General features: G+C 43.2%; 1 protein-coding gene across 1 annotated transcript in view; it reads left to right on the top strand.

Moving 5' to 3' along the window:
* Window positions 1-1,919: 1,919 nt before the first annotated feature.
* The window catches only part of MAPK12 (mitogen-activated protein kinase 12), a 165,093-nt gene continuing 148,579 nt past the window's right edge, over window positions 1,920-18,433 (top strand). Inside the window, exon 1 of the mRNA XM_068276361.1 lies at window positions 1,920-2,415. Coding sequence (XP_068132462.1) covers window positions 2,267-2,415 — 149 coding nt within the window. The 5' untranslated portion in view covers window positions 1,920-2,266. The remainder of the gene's footprint in view (window positions 2,416-18,433) is intronic.

The following is an 18,433-nucleotide window of genomic DNA, read 5'->3' as shown; positions in this document are numbered from 1 at the left end:
TCTGAATCTGTTAAAGCCTTAATTTAAATTATTTTTGGTCAGCAAGTCTTGTCCCACCCTTACTTTTTTTCTGCTAGTTAAATCCCATATGTATGCTGCCATGGAGGCATATGGAAAACGGAAAATTGTATACTCACCTAACGGTAATTTTCCTTTCCATGTGCATCCATGGCAGCATAGGGATTTCCCTCACTTTCCTTTTGTTGACTTTTTGCTGTTCTCCGGTTCGGCTAGTCAATGAGAATGCTGCTCGCTAGGGGTCACTTTCTTTTATAGCTAAGGTCCTGTTAATTGGTAGGGGTGGGGCTTAACCCATATGTATGCTGCCATGGATGCACATGGAAAGGAAAATTACCGTTAGGTGAGTATACAATTTTCCGTTGTTTCTGCCCTATACTGTTATCAGTAGTGTTTCCTCTGCCAAATAGTAGTCTTTTGGCTTGTTTACTTATAAGAAGAGTCATGACTGTATTTGATTTCCGTTCAACTGCTTTATTTGCATTTAAAAAAGCACAAATTTATTAACCCTTGAAATAAAATAAAAGAACCTCAGAAATATTTTTATTAAGACTAAGTACTATATCAGAATCAATCATTTATTTTGCCAAGTACAAAGGGGTTTTTGGCTCATACAGGTTCCAGAAGGAGGGGGGTAATGTCTGAAAGCCAAGAGTGGAGGCTGCCATACTATGGCGCCACCTGTCGCACTTGGCAATCACCTGTTATCCTTAGACGGAAGATCCGAGGACATTAAAAAAAAAAAAGTTCTGCTTACAGGGGCTTCCTCCAGCCCCTGGCAGCCGATATGTCCCTTGTTGCATGGTCCGCTTCCAGCCGGTGGCCTGGGGTCCCCTCTGTCCCCCCGGATCTTCTCTTTAAGGAAACATAGAGGGGGGCGGGGAGGTGGGGGGGGGGGGGGGGTCAGAGGAAAGTGAAGGTTTACTAGTGATGACCCAGTTTTTATACTACTTATATTTATTATCTCATCATGGAATATATCACTTCAGGTATGCCCTAAGATTCCTTTCTCAGCATCACAGCAGCACTTTCAGTTTCTTGATACATCTAACCAACAAGTCTAATGCTGGGGATACAGAGAGTTTTTTTTTTGGCAGATAGAGAGCTCGATAGATAATTTCCAACAGGTCTGATTTCGATCGTTTTTCTGATTTTCTCATAGAAATTGATCAGAAAAACGAAAGTAGTTAAATATGCCCCCCCAAAAAACCCTCATGTATGCCCAACATATATTTGTTTTCTCCCTGGTGTGTCCCTGATGTTTTTGACAGTGATGACTTCACACTGCCCATCTCATTCACTGGTCTCGCCAGTAAACAGAGGTAGGAAAGTGTCATCAGAAGGAGAGTGCTTGTACTTTCCCTACCTGGAAGCATAGGAAATAACAAGGGCCTTGCCAGGGAAAAGTACCCAAAGCTTGGTATAAGGCAGTCTTATACAAGTTTCATTTCATGCTTCATTTTTATGTTTCCTGTGTAATTAATAAACCAGGAAGCTGATAGCTAGTTTTGATTTCCAACTTTCTTATCGTTTCTGCAAAGAAGACAGCAAAGTTTTCCTATCATCTTCACACTTATAACCTTTTCCCACTTATCCAAAACTACAAAGCAAAGTTTTTGACAGGCTTCTGCTTTCATGCAAGCAAGCAAAGCCCTGTCTATATTTTTATTTTTTTTACTTCTCAACATTTTGCACTCAGAGTTCAACCCAGATCAGCAACAGCCTTCCTGGCAATTGCAGCAGCTCAGCTTTGTTGACATAATTGACCAGGGAGGACTGTGTGATTATAGGGATCCTCCTCGCTAGTGCCGCAGTCAGTCAGATACTAGGGCCAGCAGTGTTCTCCTCATGGAAGGGAAGGGGAGGGCAGAGGAGGCACTGTACACTCAGGTCATGTGACTGCGAACAACAAAGCTCCGGGCACTTCCCGACACAGGAGGACTGCGAGTGGCTGCTGCTGGCAGGAAGAATACACAGAAGAGGAGAAGGAGAAAAGAAAGTGAGCAGAGGAGGCGCCGCTGCGAGTGTGGGAGGAAATGAGCAGAGGGTGGAATTGAGAGCCTTACAGAGAGCAGCCCACATTGAGGAGGGGGCGGCCAGTCATTCATGGAGAGAGAGGCAGACACGATGTATGGTGCATGAAACTCTGCAGAGCCAGCTCTCTGGAGACCAGACCAGCGACTGAGCTGCCAGGTGACACAGCGACCCCCGGAACCTGCATCCACCGTCCCCGCTCCTGGCAACAAGCATGTCTCTGCCAATCCCCGCAATCCCTGCAATCCCCCCACTACCCATGAAAGGCTTCTACCGGCAGGAGGTCAACAAAACTATATGGGAGGTGAAGGAGCGCTACAGAGACCTGGTGCCCGTGGGGTCCGGAGCCTATGGAACTGTGTGGTAAGTGCCGCACCTGGGCTGCCCCACCTGCACACAACACACAGCGCAGGTCCCTTCCGTGTATGCAGGAAGCGTGCCATTATGTGTGATGGCTACAAGGCTGCGCTCCCTCCCGGGGCTACTTGTGTTTCCGCCTAGTTACTAGCCACACTCCGAGCCCAGACAGACACAGCAGCAATGTCACATTGTCACCGAGCTGCTGCCAAACTGCCTCACATTTACCATGTCAACAAGTTCCTGTATAAAGAAGTCCTGTGATTTATCACGTGAAAGGCACATATAACTAGTATGCTCCAGGGGTGCAGAGTGTATGGGGTGTCCTTTCCGTCCTCCTCGCATGGTGGTATATCAAGAGCTGTCAGTGCCTGGATGTCACATTGTGACAGCTGCTAGACATTTTACCACAAATGACTCAAAATACAATACTGCGTGTAGAATATACATAATCAGAGTGCCATCTTCCCTGACTGTCCCTCAGAGGAGCTCACAAACCAATATATCCACCATAGTCTTGGGCTAGTTTTGGGTAAATGGTGAACACACTTAGAGACCTACAAACTCCATGAAGATAGTGTCCTGACTAGGGATGGTCAGAAATGCTGATTTCTGATGGATATCCGATAAGTGTCTTTCCAATTTTGCATACTGATTTCCTAAGAATGCCTTTGTTTATTTTCATCAATAAAGTTAGTTGTAAAACCCCCACCCCCCAACTCACAGAATCCTCTATTTTTTTTGTAGATTTACGCTATCCACATTTCCGATTGGAAACTTTTGCATTCTTTTATTGGCCTAATGCTTGTGAGTTTTGATTGGCTTAAAATTTCCACGGTAATCCAATTTCTGCGGCACTATTCCGCTTTTTCTGATTGGTCCAATGCTTCCGAGTCTTGTGATTGGCCTAAAATTTCCAAGTCTCGGTAATGTGGCATTTCCATGGTATTCTGATTTCTGCTGCGGAATACAGATTTCCGACCGGGAATTTGGAATTCTATGGAAATTGGAAGCACACCCCTAGTCCTGGCCTGGAATGCAGCCTAGCACTATAGCCAGACACTTTGCTGCTTCACTTGTTTGTTTAAAGTGTGCCTCCAAGGTTGGACAAATAACATGTTGTTCCTGGAATCTCCATTTTTGTATTGACTATGTCACAAAATAACTATTTGCATATAAACCTTCCCTGAGATAATCAGGCATGTGTGCCGTGCTGTCTGCATTCATTTTTATTAATAAGCATGTGGACTTTGCTTCATAAGAGTGCTTGATTATTATCCTCTACCATTAGCCTGCAGTGAATAGCTGATTACATTGATTTGTCTTAAGTGCACTTTCTGTTTCACTCAATAATATGCCCGTATGTGTTGCTAACTTATATAATTGTGTTTTTGTTTCAGTGTGAGTGAGTAGCTTTCAAAGTATCCATTTTATTTTTGTGCAGCTTCTGAGATAAAGCAGTACATACTGAGTGCATGGTCTTTAAAGGAAGGTTGTTGTTAATTATTTTGCTAATTGAAAAAGATTAGGTTATGTCACGTTGGAAATCAATGTCTATAAGACCTTCCTTGTGAACAGCAATTGCCTACTGGAAGATAAATCTATTATGTTGAAGCAGTAAAAGATTTCACTATGGGTGGAGTTAGGTGTTTAAGTACATTGGGCTTGGTCTTCGTCTCGGCACAATTTCAGATGCTGTAATGGCGTGCAGGTATCAAATTTTCCAGCCTCGGGGCTGTTTGTGCTTAGAAAAGTGAATATGAGTGTTAGAAGGCGCTGCATACCTTTCATTTTCAGCTTGCTTGCAGTTGCCATGAGAAAGCTGCTAGGTGCTGTTTTTCTTTGGAGATATTTTTATTCCATTATCCATGTAATGTCAGCTTCTTACGCAATGCTTTACAGAGCACATAGAACCATTCATACCTGCCTCAGTCCTGTCAGTACTTGTGACTTACAGATAGGCACACACGTTCTTCACAGTGGAATATGTTAGGCTATGTTCACAGTGTTGCGGCATAAGGGCTGCTTTGTAATGCGGTTTGCTGCACTGCAATGCACCACCTGTGCAGCAGGTGCGTTGCGGTAACAGCATGCGGCATTGTAACGCACTGCATGCAGTGCGCTGCTGCAAAACATCGTATGTTAACAGTGACTATGAAGCATACTTTTCATTGACTATACTTCACTGTATGCAACACGTGGTGCCACTTTCCCGTTGCGTTGCTTCTGTTATGAGGAATGTAATGCAATGTCCACTGTGAAGTATAGCCACCCGTACACACAATACATTTTTGCCCAAGGCGTTTTTTAGCGACTACCTAGGCCTAGTTTAATCTAAGGTGTGTACAGATCTTATGCCTGTTATGCAATTTTTCAGTGAGATCAACGGAAAATGTATAGTTCCATAATTTCCAACATGTCCAATCTGCCTCTGACAGAGAAAAGGGTACTGATCTCTAAATCCAGCAGATTGAAATTAATCGAATATGGAAAAGTTCTCATCAATTTGATGGAAAAATTGCATCATGCGTACCAGGCATAAAGTGCACAATTCTATTTTCCAGCAATACATCAATGTTACAGAGTGATGAGCATTTCTGAAAAATGCACATAAGTGAGCAAGTGTACTCGGGATGGTCAATGAGGTGCAAATAATTTTAAGTTGATGCAGGATTGGGAACATTTTATAACCATATGTATACAGCTCAAAAATGAACCAATCAAGTTCCACCTTTCTGTGCTGGTGATCATTTCTGGCAACCTTTCAGGAAATCTTGCTGTATAGACATGCTTCGCTATGTGTTTGAGCAGTCTGCTCTGCCCTATACAATATGTACAGGAACGACAAGCAGTTGGTGTTGTGATGTAAGTACAATTAAACTATAATATCAACAGCATTGGTGAGTGAACTATAGGCGCCCATACATCAGACGAGACAGATTTCTCTCTGATCTAATCAATCCCATACATCCCTGGCCGCATTTCCTTGGTGCCCGTACATGAATAATTCACCGTCTAGGTCCACTGGCTTCTTCTCCACACTCTTGCTCACACACACGCCCCACGTGGTTGCCGGCGTATTGCACATGGGCGGCCACGTGCAGTAACCTGGCAACCACGTGGTGTGTGTGTGTGTGTGTGTGTGTGTGTGTGTGTGTGTGTGTGTGTGTGTGTGTGTGTGTGTGTGTGTGAGAGGAAGAGTGTGGAGACAGAGACAGCGGTGGACACCGACAGGTAAAGTATTTATAGGACAATTGAAGCGAGAGTGATATGGAGGCTGCCACATTTATTTTCTTTTAAAGCGGAATGAAACCCAGCATTTCTTCTTTGTTTTAAAATATTATTTACAGCATATTATATACTACCATTATTATTATTATTATTATTATTATATATATATATATATATATATATATATATATATATATATATATATATATATATATATATATATATTATTTTTTTTTACTAGAACAGCATTCAGCTATTTAAACACAGGACTTACAAGCTCCCTGCAGGGAAAGCTGGACGCATCGGAACTGGAGATAACACTATCTAGTGTTTACTTAATTGTATCAAGTGAGGAATGTAAACACGTCCCTGACTGTGCAGACTCTCCTGAACACAGACAGACGCTCAGAAAGCATTTCTGCGTACATTACGGCTACTTTCCCACCAAGACGTTGCGTTTTAGGGGACGTTATGGTTGCATAACGTGCCCCTAACGCAACGCATGATGGTGTTGAAGTTGGACGTCAGATTGACCTGCGTTATGCAGCTCTCAAAGCAGCCGCTCCAGGTTAGTGATAGGAAGTCCGGATCTTTTTAAGGATTCGGATCATTTGAATCATTTTACTAGGGAAGCAGACTGGGTGAAATGACTAGCAGGACAGGACTTTCCCTGCACTGTACATTCTGTATGTTCCTGTTCCTTCCAGACAGACATCCACTGTGAATCAAATCTTTCATTGTGGTGATCCGGATGATTCGACTCCCAAAAAAGATCCGGATCAAATAAACGATTCGTTCATGATCCGGACAACACTACGAGTTCCACCACGAGTCACCACAGTGCAGTGAATATTAATTAGCCATGTGGCTGGCTGCAGAGGAGGAGATGAGACCTTCTCCAACATTACTGAGCATGTGCAAACAGTCTAACGTGGCTTAGCCCAGTATAACGTACATCATGCAGCACTTTGTTTTAACGTGCTGCGTTACTATGTAACGCAACATGTGCACTGTGAACAGCACATTGATTTTTACAGTGCTGGGAGTTAGGCTGCGTTACTGGCTGCTGTAACGTGGGACTTTAACGTCCCACTGTGAAACCAGCCTAAAAGATGAATAAACCAGTTATGAATAAAATGCAAAGGAAGCTCTCAGAGCAAAAAGATTGTACTTTGGGAACTTGTAATTTCTAAATGAATAATACATATGTACAAAAGCAAATATGATAACCGTATGGCATATAAAAAGTAGAAAAACATGTATTTATTGAATATTATGTCAGTTTTATACCGCTTTAAGCAGTACCAGTTACCTGGCTATCCAGCAGATTCTCTGCCTCTAATACTTTTAGCCATAGACCCTAAACAAGCATGCAGCAGATCAGGAGTTTCTGACATTATTGTCAGATATGACAAGATTAGCTGCAGGCTTGTTTCTAGTGTGAGTTATATTCTACTGCAGCGAAATAGACCAGCAGGGCTGCCAGGCAACTGGTATTGTTTAAAAGCAAATACATATGGCAGCCTCCATATTTCCCTCACTTCAGTTGTCCTTTATGTGTGGGCACCGGGGGAGCACATTTTACATTGGGAACAACGCCAGGGGATCCGTCACTTGTCCCGATATCGCACGCCGTTACTGCCATGCACCCAATTGACTTCGACAACTTGCATCATGTTTGATCGATACATTCAACCAATTTTTCACCGGGGTTGGTGGAATAGTCAATCGGCATGCTTTAGGTGGCACAGATTTTCATCTGATTTGAATTGGATGGTCGACTGATGTATGGCCACCTTAACAAAACGAATTACTAACAACTTTGGTGACACCTGTACTCACACTGTAGACAATCAGAAAAGAGAGATGAAGATCTTGTATGTATGTATGTATGTATGTAAAACACATGTACAGCCACTTTCCATTCTTCTCTGTCCTAGTGTGTCGCCTGTTCTCTGCACAAATCTGCAGCATGCCGTCCAGATTCGATCTGGACAACAGGCCATATATAAGATAGACAGTATTTCCCTGTGCAGCTCGCATGCAGGGAAATGCTGCAGATTCAGCCTGGATTTGGGCTTAGTGGAAATGGGCCCTAAATGGGACAGCACTGCAGGCCAAAATGTGTGCAGCAGTGTGTTATCACATAAGAGGCAACATCTGACAATGCAACATATGCACTTATGATGTTCTTGCATACCGCACACCACATGCGCACTGCAACACGTGTGGAAACGAGACCTAAGTTAACATACGTACACACTCACACACAAAATTACTTTTGCCCTCAGGAATCGGAACTCCAATCCCTTGGGCAACAGTTCAGGGCCTAATTCTGTACAAACACATTGCTAGCCTAGAGGCTAGCAATGTATTCTGCTGCTATGGAAGAACAACGGCACAGTGCATGATGGAGTAGGAGGGTTAAGGAGGAGAATAATAGTTGAGGAGAATAATATCTGCTCTTGGACAAGATGATACTGCAAATGCTAATGCAGTGACTGTCCTGACTGACCACCACAGCCATTAACTCTCAAGTGTGTCTCTGAGGCATTTACTTAACCACTTGCCGACCGCACGCTTATACCGTGCGTCGGCAAAGTGGCAGCTGCAGGACCAGCGACGCAGTACTGCGTCCCCAGCTGCAGGCTGATTAATCAGGATATCGTGCGAGCGGCTGCTTCCTGTCAATTCACGGCGGGGGGCTCCGTGAATAGCCTGCGGGCCGCCGATGGCGGCTCGCAGGCTAAATGTAAACACAAGCGGAAATAATCCGCTTTGTTTACATTTGTACGGCGCTGCTGCGCAGCAGCGCCGTAAGGCAGATCGGCGATCCCCGGCCAATCAGCGGCCGGGGATCGCCGCCATGTGACAGGGGACGTCCTGTCACTGGCTGCACAGGACGGATAGCGTCCTGTGCAGCCCAGATCTCCCGGGGGAGCAGGTAGGAGAGGGAGGGGGGAGAATGTCGCCGCGGAGGGGGGCTTTGAGGTGCCCCCCCCCCCCCGCAACATGCCTGCAGGTAGGAGCGATCAGACCCCCCCTGCACATCATCCCCATAGGGGGAAAAAAAGGGGGGCGATCTGATCGCTCTGTGTGGCCGCGGATCTGTGCTGGGGGCTGCAGAGCCCACCCAGCACAGATCCAAACAAACAGCGCTGGTCCTTAAGTTGGGGTAAAGGGTGGGTCCTCAAGTGGTTAATAGGCAGCGCGGGATTCTGATCAGGCTCTGCAAATTCCCTGTTCTTGGTGCATAGACATCTAAGGCCCATACACACAGCATACATTTGTCTGTAGTTGTGAGGCAGCGACAAACAGACAAGAGAACACAGCATATTTATGTCAGCGACAATTCGGCACCAACACACTTGCAATCGCTAGAGTTAGCGCTAAACGCTAGCTATTGCGATTCAGCAAAATCCTTTTTTTTTCCCGGCGACAGCGTTTGCGATTTTGCTATGCACTGCAGGGCATAGCAAAATCGAGGCAATAATTGCTCAACCACGCGATCGCGTTTGTGTAAAAATCGCGGTAGTGGAAATAACCTACCGTGATTCCTATGTTATTTATCAAACCCTATCGATTTTTAAAATCGCTAGTGATTTGCGCTTTTGCGATTCAGCAAACCCAATTGCGCTAGTGGAAAAGGGCCCTAAGCGATGGTTTGTGAGACAAGTCACAAGAGATTCACCAGGTGAATCGCTCAAACATGGCTGTGTCTGCAGACAGTCTGTTGACAGTCTTTGTGGCTTGCCGTGTCCACATGAACAAACCGTCGCTCAACACGTGTCTGTACAGACATTTGTACGCCGTGTGTATGGGCCTTTACATATAGGATGAATTTCTCATGTATTTAATATGGGAACAGCGGCCAAGTTAAGGAAAAATATATTTGAAACAAACTTAAGTTGGCCATACACGGTTCTATCTATATATAATTTTATTTTTCTTTATGTCAGATCGATCATTTTCTTGCAAAGTGTCTGATCAATCAAATAGGAATCAATCCATTCTGAAAGATATTGATTGATAATGGGTTGATTATAAACTTTGAAGCACGCTCACTGCATGCCATTGACCATGGTCGATGTGTTCTTTCAGATGTCGTTTCCTGTGTACGAGTGTCTGTGTTCTCCCCAGGTTCTTTTAGATGGGTGCTCCCCTTGGCTAATTTTGGTAAGCACCGGCTTACTACCTCCTCCTCCTATGCTGTAAGCAGAGTTGCACAGGCCCTGCATTCCCTCCTTGCTCCCCACTCAACTACTCCTTTCATGCCGCCCAGCTGGAGAAAGAATTCTGGGGAGGACACTGGTGTCTGATCAATTACAATTTGATTAACTTTTGATCGAGAGGAGGAATTTAATTCCATTTATGTGTAAAAAAGGGGCACTTTCATGGTGGCCATACATGGTATAAGTTTTCATTTTTTTCGATTAGATAATTTACGATTATTCACAGTTTGATTATTCCATTAGATCGAATATAAAGATTTTTCCATCATGTCCGATCAGATTTTTTTTCGAAAAAAATGGGATAATTGTTCGAATTTCTTGATCGAAAAAAAAAAAATATATTCTACTTTCATTCGATTCGATCATTTAGATCGAAAAAAAACCAGGAAAATCAAACGTTTTTATTGTATCGTGTATGGGCACCATAATGCTAAAACAGTATAGTAATTTTTTTTCATCAGTTGAGAAGTACCATATTTTTGGACCATAAGATGTCTAGGTTTAGGCCACTTTCACAGTAGGACGTTGCGTTTTGATGCGACGTTAAAGCAATGCAAATTACAACTCAACGCCCCCCTAAAAAGTCGCAACGCAACTTAATGCCCCATTATCGTTGCATACAGTAGAGCATACAGGCAATGAAAAGTATGCTTCCAGGTCATTACTGAGCATGTGCAAACAGTCCAACGCAGCTAATAATGTGTATAATGCACTGCATGCAGCACTTTCTAATAACGCTACACGTTGCACACAAACGCAATGGGTGCACTGTGAATGTCGCACAGACTTAGTATTGCTGTGCGTTAGTCTGCGTTGAAACATTTTTCTAACGTGCAACTTTAACGTCGGACTGTGAAAAAGGCCTTAGAGGACAAATACCAGGGGCAAAAAAAATATACTAAACCTGGTGTGTTCATGGTGAAAACTCTATCTAAGCTACACTGCCTTGCTTAAAGAGACTCCGTAACAAAAATTGCATCCTGTTTTTTATCATCCTACAAGTTCCAAAAGCTATTCTAATGTGTCCTGGCTTACTGCAGCACGTTCTACTATCACCATCTCTGTAATAAATCAACTTATCTCTCTCTTGTCAGACTTGTCAGCCAGTGTCTGGAAGGCTGCCAAGTTCTTCAGTGTTGTGGTTCTGTGATGCATCTCCCCCCTCCAGGCCCCTATATGCACACTGCCTGTGTGGTATTTAAATTAGTGCAGCTTCTCTCTTCTCTCTTATCTTTTACAAGCTGGATAAATCGTCCTCTGAGCTGGCTGGGCTTTCACATACTGAGGAATTATACAGGCAGAGCTGTCTGCACTCTGCAGGAAGAAACAGCCTGACACTTCAGTGGAAGATAGCTGCAGAGGGAAAGAAACACACAAATGATCTCTTGAGATTCAAAAGGAAGGGTGTATACAGCCTGCTTGTGTATGGATGTATTTTCTATGTGTGGACATACTGTACATCAACCTACTTCCTGTTTTGGTGGCCATTTTGTTTGTTTATAAACAAACTTTTTTTAAACTGTTTTTAACCATTTTTAATGCAGCGAGGAGCGGCGAAATTGTGACAGAGGGTAATAGTAGATGTCCTCTAACGCACTGGTATGTTTACTTTTGTGCGATTTTTAACAATACAGATTCTCTTTAAGTAATCCCTGCACCCCAGCTACAGTAACCTCCACCTACACTAATCCCCACCCCTTCCCCCAGCTACACTAATCCCTACTGCCCCCCAGCTACAGTAACTATCCACCTAAACTAATCTGCCAATGCTACACGTGACGTGCTGGGATGTCAGTACGGGGAGATCAGGCAATGTATAGACACACATCTGCAGTGACGTCCAGGAATTCTGTGTGCCAACCAAAGGTTGTAAGTGTGCACAGACCCGCGTGGGCAGTGGCTTAGTGCCACAGTTGTTGTGTGTTTGCGCGCCTACGCTTTGGGTAGCAGTGTCTCTGCGGTGGTTGTGTTGTTGTGAGGCAGGTACTAGGCAGCAGTAGTGGTGTGCTATTCTTTTGAGAATCGGGGCTTTACTGGTTACACAGATTCTACTGTCCCATTAGTATGGGAGCTTCTCTACCTTCTTCATAAAAATGTTACCCTCGTGCCAGTACAGATCACATGTCAATTGATAAACTATCCAAAATTAATTGGAAGGTGATCAGTGAGGGCTAATTCACACAATTGCAAAACATTTTTTACATTTTTCATCGATTGCGCCTTGTAATTCCGGGGAGTGAGAAATGCATTGCAATTGCTCCAAAAATGCTTTATACAGCACGTTTGCAATTTTATTCAAATCGCAACGCTGCAGTGAAAATGCTCACATAGGATTATATTGTCACAGCACTTAGATTGCTGGCAATCAGCAAAGCACTCAAACGCTGAAATTCGTCTCAATGTGAATCAGCTCTGAGACTTGCAGGGGGTGCCCATAACTAAACTCAAAAGTGATTGAATCAGCCAGAAAGTCTATTCAGTGTATGGCAGCCTTATAAAGCAAATCTGAAAGTATTTTTTTCCCCAACAGAAACCGTCTCTACCATACTATATCTAAATAACTTTGTTTTACAAATGCGGAGTCCTCTCCACCTGCTGGCTAAAGCTGCAGTATGTGCTACTATCCTGCTGCAGTATAAAACTGTTCTTTATGCCTCTGCAGCTCTCTGGTTAGAGGTTTGCTTATATTAGCGGTCTCAGCAAGGTGAATTTGACAGGCAATGCTGTCACACCCCTGAACCCCATGGGTCAATTTTTATGTTGGATTCGACCACTTTATCAAATCTTCTGCTGATTTCAAGACCACATCAGCTTTATGTATGAATATTCAACTTCAGATCAGTCTCAGACAATTTTCTTTGATTGCAAGGGTGATTAGGCACAGCAGTAAACTTTAGGGGCGTTTGTTCGTGGCTTAGAACTGGCCCCAATGCTCCTCATTGAAGTACTGCACGTTCAAGCAAATGGGCAGCACCGGTACTGTCGTTTACCAACATTTGCACACATGCCACATTTGTATCCCTATTTTCCCATCATTTCAGGAAATTGAAAGTCAGTTGAAATATAATTGCATTGCGTTTCATTGCAATTATATGGTCTGTTGTACCGGACATAGGGCTTGATTCGCTAAACCGTGATAACTCATATCACAGGCGCACTATTGTTTTCGCAAATTCTGCGCGCGAAAATTCTAGATTGCGTGCAAAAACGCTGGCACGGCTGTGATATGAGTTATCACGGTTTAGTGAATCAAGCCCATACTGTGAAAGAAGCATAAAAGAAAGGCCTTTCTCATAAAGACTCAGTCTTCTGCAAAAAAACAAAAACAAAGCTACTGTGAAATCCTGTTTGTGAGGAGAATGTAGGCATCATTTTTATTTTAAAACTGTTACTAAATTCAGGTACACTTTAAGATGTATGTTGATCAGTCAACTGGTATAATCATGTCCGGGCTTTGTGCAGATGTCTCCTGGGAGAAAGGTAATTTGTGCGCCGGGTGAATCCACTAGTAGAATATCGGCAATATTGCTGATATTCTACTAAGGCTTTTACCTGCTTCTACACTAATTCTACTCCTAGCTGCTTCCATATCTAGCCCATACTGTAAACCTTATGCTGGGAATACACTGGTCGATTCTGAGCTGATAAGATGGTTAGATACATAATTTCCGACATGTCCGATCACCGTTCCATCGTTTTGCCGCTCGATTTGTCGTTTAAGTGAATTGGAAAAAGCTAAGAAAAACGAGTGGAAGATAAGAGAATCGAGCGGGCAAAATGATTGAGCACCAGAATCGACCCGTGTATTCCCAGCATAACAATTCGCGTCCCATCTTACTGTAAATTTGGCCTTCAGCTGTTGCTGATGCCCACATTACAAGCTGGGTGCTGCTATAGCTGCAATCCAAATTGCAGTCTATGGTGGCTCCCAAAATACCTGCTTTGTGTGCAGATACCAGTAGTCACACTAGAGGGGGGACTCTGTCTTGCTTTTCCCTCTTACACGCTATTGTCACCAGTGACTTCTGCCTCCCCTGTGTATTGCAGTGATGTGAGTGCTTGGCTAAGTTGAGTGAGCCTATTTGTAGATCCTTTGCCAGATGAAATGCCTGGAGTGTGATTTTTTTTTTTTCCCCCTTACATCTCTCGGAGCCTGTTTTAGGGCTTTCCACAAGGATGATGTTAAAATATGACATTATGTAAGTATTAATCTAGTAGCCAATACTAACAAGAGTATGGGTGTGCTATAAAACAAGTGGCAGGTTCATTTCTAGAGCATTCCACTTTGAAATACTGAATGCAATTATTGGCCTGAGGGCTGCGTGAATTATTAGAAGGAAGCAAAATACACTATGCTTTTTGGCCGCAATTCAATTTCAGGGCACATGTTACGCAGAGAATTTCCATGGCAGGGTTTGCTTTGTCAGTTGGTGTTATGATAGTATGGATGTATAATTGTGCATAGTAACTTGGACAGGGTGCAGCCATGGCTAGGTGACTTCCCTTGGCTTGGTGAAAATCTTGTAATTATTAGTAACCAGTGTTATTAGGTTGTTGTTAGATACTCACTCTGTGAAATTCAAGAAATATTCACTGAGGGCTCGTTCACACTATTAGCGTTTGACGTTTTTTTTTTTTTTGTTTTTTTTGTACGTGTTTTTTTTTTTTTTTTTTTTAGCACTGCCGATTTTAGAAATCGCCCTAAAAGCGCTTGTGCAATTTTTTCCTATGAGTGTTCACATGAAAGCGTTTCAATTTCTTTGAAATCGCAAACACTCTACATGTACCACTTTCTGGGCGCTTTGGCTCAATGGAAGGTATATGGAAATCACAAAGCTCTTGAAAAAGCGCTTTGTATAGCGATTTCCCGAGCGCTTTTATTTCTGGGTCAAAGAGTTCACTTCCTGAGTGGCATCAGGAAGTGAAAAAACAAATCGCTCAGCAAAAGTGCTTTTCTAAGCGTAAAGCGCAGGAAAAAGCACTTAAAAAGCTTAATAAATTGCTCAGCGATAGCGATTTATGTGAACAAGGCCTGAACATTTGTCAGCACTAGACCTGTGGAGTTTTTGATGCTGCCTATATTGAACTTTTTTGATGTGATTGCTGTGAATTATTTTCACTTGCCATCAAAAAGGTCAATCCACTGCAATGTAAATACTTTTGTTTTGAACAGATGTTCATAGATGGAATCAACCACCTCTTTCTGATGCTACGTACACACATGCGACAACGATCGTTCGTTATGAACGACGAACAAACTTTTAATTGAAGAAAGAACGACCTAAGTAAAGTTAGTTGTAAAAGGTGTGTAACAATCTGATCGTTAAAACGAACGTTACATCACATAAAGCAACGATTGCGCTTGCGCATAAAAATGAAAAGTTCCATGGAGAAATAGTGATATGCGCATGTCAGGCCTAGTACGAACGATCGTTTCCAACGATGTACTACTTTTGCAAACGATCGTCGTTGGGAAAAATCCGGCAAGCTAGATCGTTCGTTTTTAACGATCTACCTCGTCCGTCGTTAGACTTAATGGTCGTTGGCTGCTTTTTTTTCAAACGATCGTCGTTTAAAACGATCGGGGAACGATCGTTTCAAACGACTATAGTCGCATGTGTGTACGCACCTTTATTGATATTGCTGCTATTGGAGTACTTGCCCTTCAGCTTCCCTCATGTTGGCCTCCCAGCCTCTCCCTTTTATTAATTGGCAGTTATCCAAGTAGCGTCTTGCATATTTTTGGGTCTATAACCTGTTTACAACTGCCAAAAAAACCAAGCAGCATCTCCTTCCACTGACATCACCTGTCAGCAGTAAAAATGTCACCGTGTGATAAATTTCTGAATGTAAATAAGGGAGAGGAAAGATTTTACAATGAGCAAACACTGACTAAATCATTTATGCATAATTATTGTAAAAATTAAGCACTTTTTTATTACATTATTTTCATGGGAGTTCCTCTTTGAGTATGCACAGACGCACCTATGGGCAGCGGCTTAGTGTGGCATTCAATTCATTTGAGAATAGGGGAGTTTCCAAGTACCGTGACAGGCTATATTTTTCAGCTACCTCAGGTGGTACATCCTCTGACTGTATGATAGCAGCAGTGTTTTCCCATTACAGATTCCTGGAGATTATCCACTTGAGGACCGCAGTGTTAACCCCCCCCCCCCCTAATGACCAGGCCATTTTTACAGAAATAGGCCACTGCAGCTTTAAGGCCTCGCTGCAGGGCCATACAACTCGGCACACAAGTGATTCCCCCCCCCCCCCCCCCCTTATTCCCCACCAACAGAGCTTTTATCGCCCCCAGGTGTGTGTGTATAATTTATTTTAATATCCCATCCTCCTCCAATAACCCCCCCCCCACCCACCCCCCTGTCTGCCTATCACAGCGATCGGCTGTGAGAGGCTCCCCTGTAATCCCCATCCCTGGCCATTCACGCCAGACGGCATGGAGTGGTCCTGGAGCTGCTTCTCCGTTCTCGCCAATTGGTGTGGAGCGGTCGGCAAGTAGTTAAATATGCACAGACGAACCTACAGCTGCACATGCACACCACAACTGCCGTATTAAGTTTCCATCCACACTAAGCCTCCGCTGCCCACAACTGTGCTGTCCACACTAAGCCTCTGTTGAACTATATGCTGGAAAATTGAAACGTTTTATCTTCCATAGCTGTGCATTGTGAAAAAGCTTTGAGGTTTTTTACAGTCCAGTGTGAAAGAGGCTATATGGCAACATGGACATTACCTTGCTCATCAGGGTCCCTTTTAGTTATAACTGACTAGCTGATTTAGTGTAAAAGGACCCTAAGACTGGTTTCACAGTGGGACGTTAAAGTCCCACGTTACAGCAGCCAGTAACGCAGCCTAACTGACAGCACTGTAAAATCAATGTGCTGTTCACAGTGCACACGTTGCGTTACATAGTAACGCAGCACGTTTAAACAAAGTGCTGCATGCTGTACGTTATACTGGGCTAAGCCACGTTAGACTGTTTGCACATGCTCCTCTGCTGCCAGCCACATGGCTAATTAATATTCACTGCACTGTGGTGACTCGTGGTGGGACTGTAGTGTTGTCCGGATCATGAATGAATCGTTCATTTGATCCGGATCTTTTTTGTGAGTCGAATCATCCGGTTCATCACAATGAAAGATTCGGTTCACAGTGGATGTCTGTCTGGAAGAAACAGGAACATACAGAATGTACAGTGCAGGAAAAGTCCTGTCCTGCTAGTCCTTTCACCCAGTCTGCTTCCCTAGTAAAATTATTCAAATGATTCGGTTCAAAGATCTGGATCTTTTCAATGATCCGATTCAAATGATCCAAATCCTTAAAAAGATCCAGACTTCCTATCACTAACTTGGAGCGGCTGCTTTGAGAGCTGCATAACGCAACTCAATCTGATGTCCAACTTCAACACCACCATACGTTGCGTTAGGGGCACGTTATGCGACCATAACGTCCCCTAAAACGCAACGTCTTAGTGGGAAAGTAGCCTTAAGGTTGGCCACACACCATACAATTTTTAAAATATCTTTTCAATTCAAGAATTGCAATCAATTTTTCTGATTGTAACATTTCAAAAATCTGACCAATGTCACACATATGTTCAATTTTTCCCCAATTATGAAAACAATGATTTAAAACTCAGAAAAACATTGCTTGGGACAGTACATCAAGGTAAATGACAATCTACCACACACCATACAGTTTTGATAAAAATTGACCAGAAAAAGCCAATACTCCCGATCTTCTTCTTTTATCGAATAAAAACAACAAATTCAATCAGATTTCTCGAACGAACGAAAAAAAGCTTTTGATTTTTGGGACAACCAATCGTACTTATCAAATTGGTTTAGAATTGGATCTTTTAATTGTATGGTGTGTGGCCACCTTAAGTCACCGCCCACACCTCCCATGCATACTTTCAACCTTCGGCTCGTATATAGGGTTGGTAGAGTTTTTGTATCCTGCTGTCACTGAATCCATCCCCCATTTTGATCGACTGGTTTGATTTTCGGGATGATCAATGAAATGCAAATAATTGCAACTTGATGCAGGATTATGCAAATTCTTTATGCAAATATGTGCAGCTTGAAAATGGAGCAATCCATTTAAACCTTGGTGGAACTTGATTGGTCCATTTTTAGGCTGCATATATTTACATATATAATTTACATACAGTAGTCCTGCACCAACTCTGAAGTAATTGCATCTCATTGATCATCCCTATTTGGTTTATGCGTAGTACAGGAGAAGGTGGCACTGCACCTAATCATCCAATCAGCAGAAAGGATCATTGACTGTAGCTTACCGTCCCTCTGCCACAGCAGTAGCAGAAAGAGTGCCATCAAGATTGTCACTGACTTCTCGCCCTCAATCACTTCATTTTCCAACTTCTGCTGTTAGGAGTGAGGTGCCAAATTATGATAAAAACCTCCAGGCACAGAAAGTGTTTCTTTTAGCCACACAAATTCCTCCAGCACTAACAATAATGCTGGAACATGAAAACATTAGACCACACAGCTGTAACTTGGCAAATGGATGCTTCA

This window comes from Hyperolius riggenbachi, chromosome 3 (genome assembly GCF_040937935.1).
Source record: "Hyperolius riggenbachi isolate aHypRig1 chromosome 3, aHypRig1.pri, whole genome shotgun sequence".
In the NCBI taxonomy this organism is placed as follows: domain Eukaryota; kingdom Metazoa; phylum Chordata; class Amphibia; order Anura; family Hyperoliidae; genus Hyperolius; species Hyperolius riggenbachi.
This window is presented reverse-complemented; position numbering and strand designations above follow the sequence as displayed.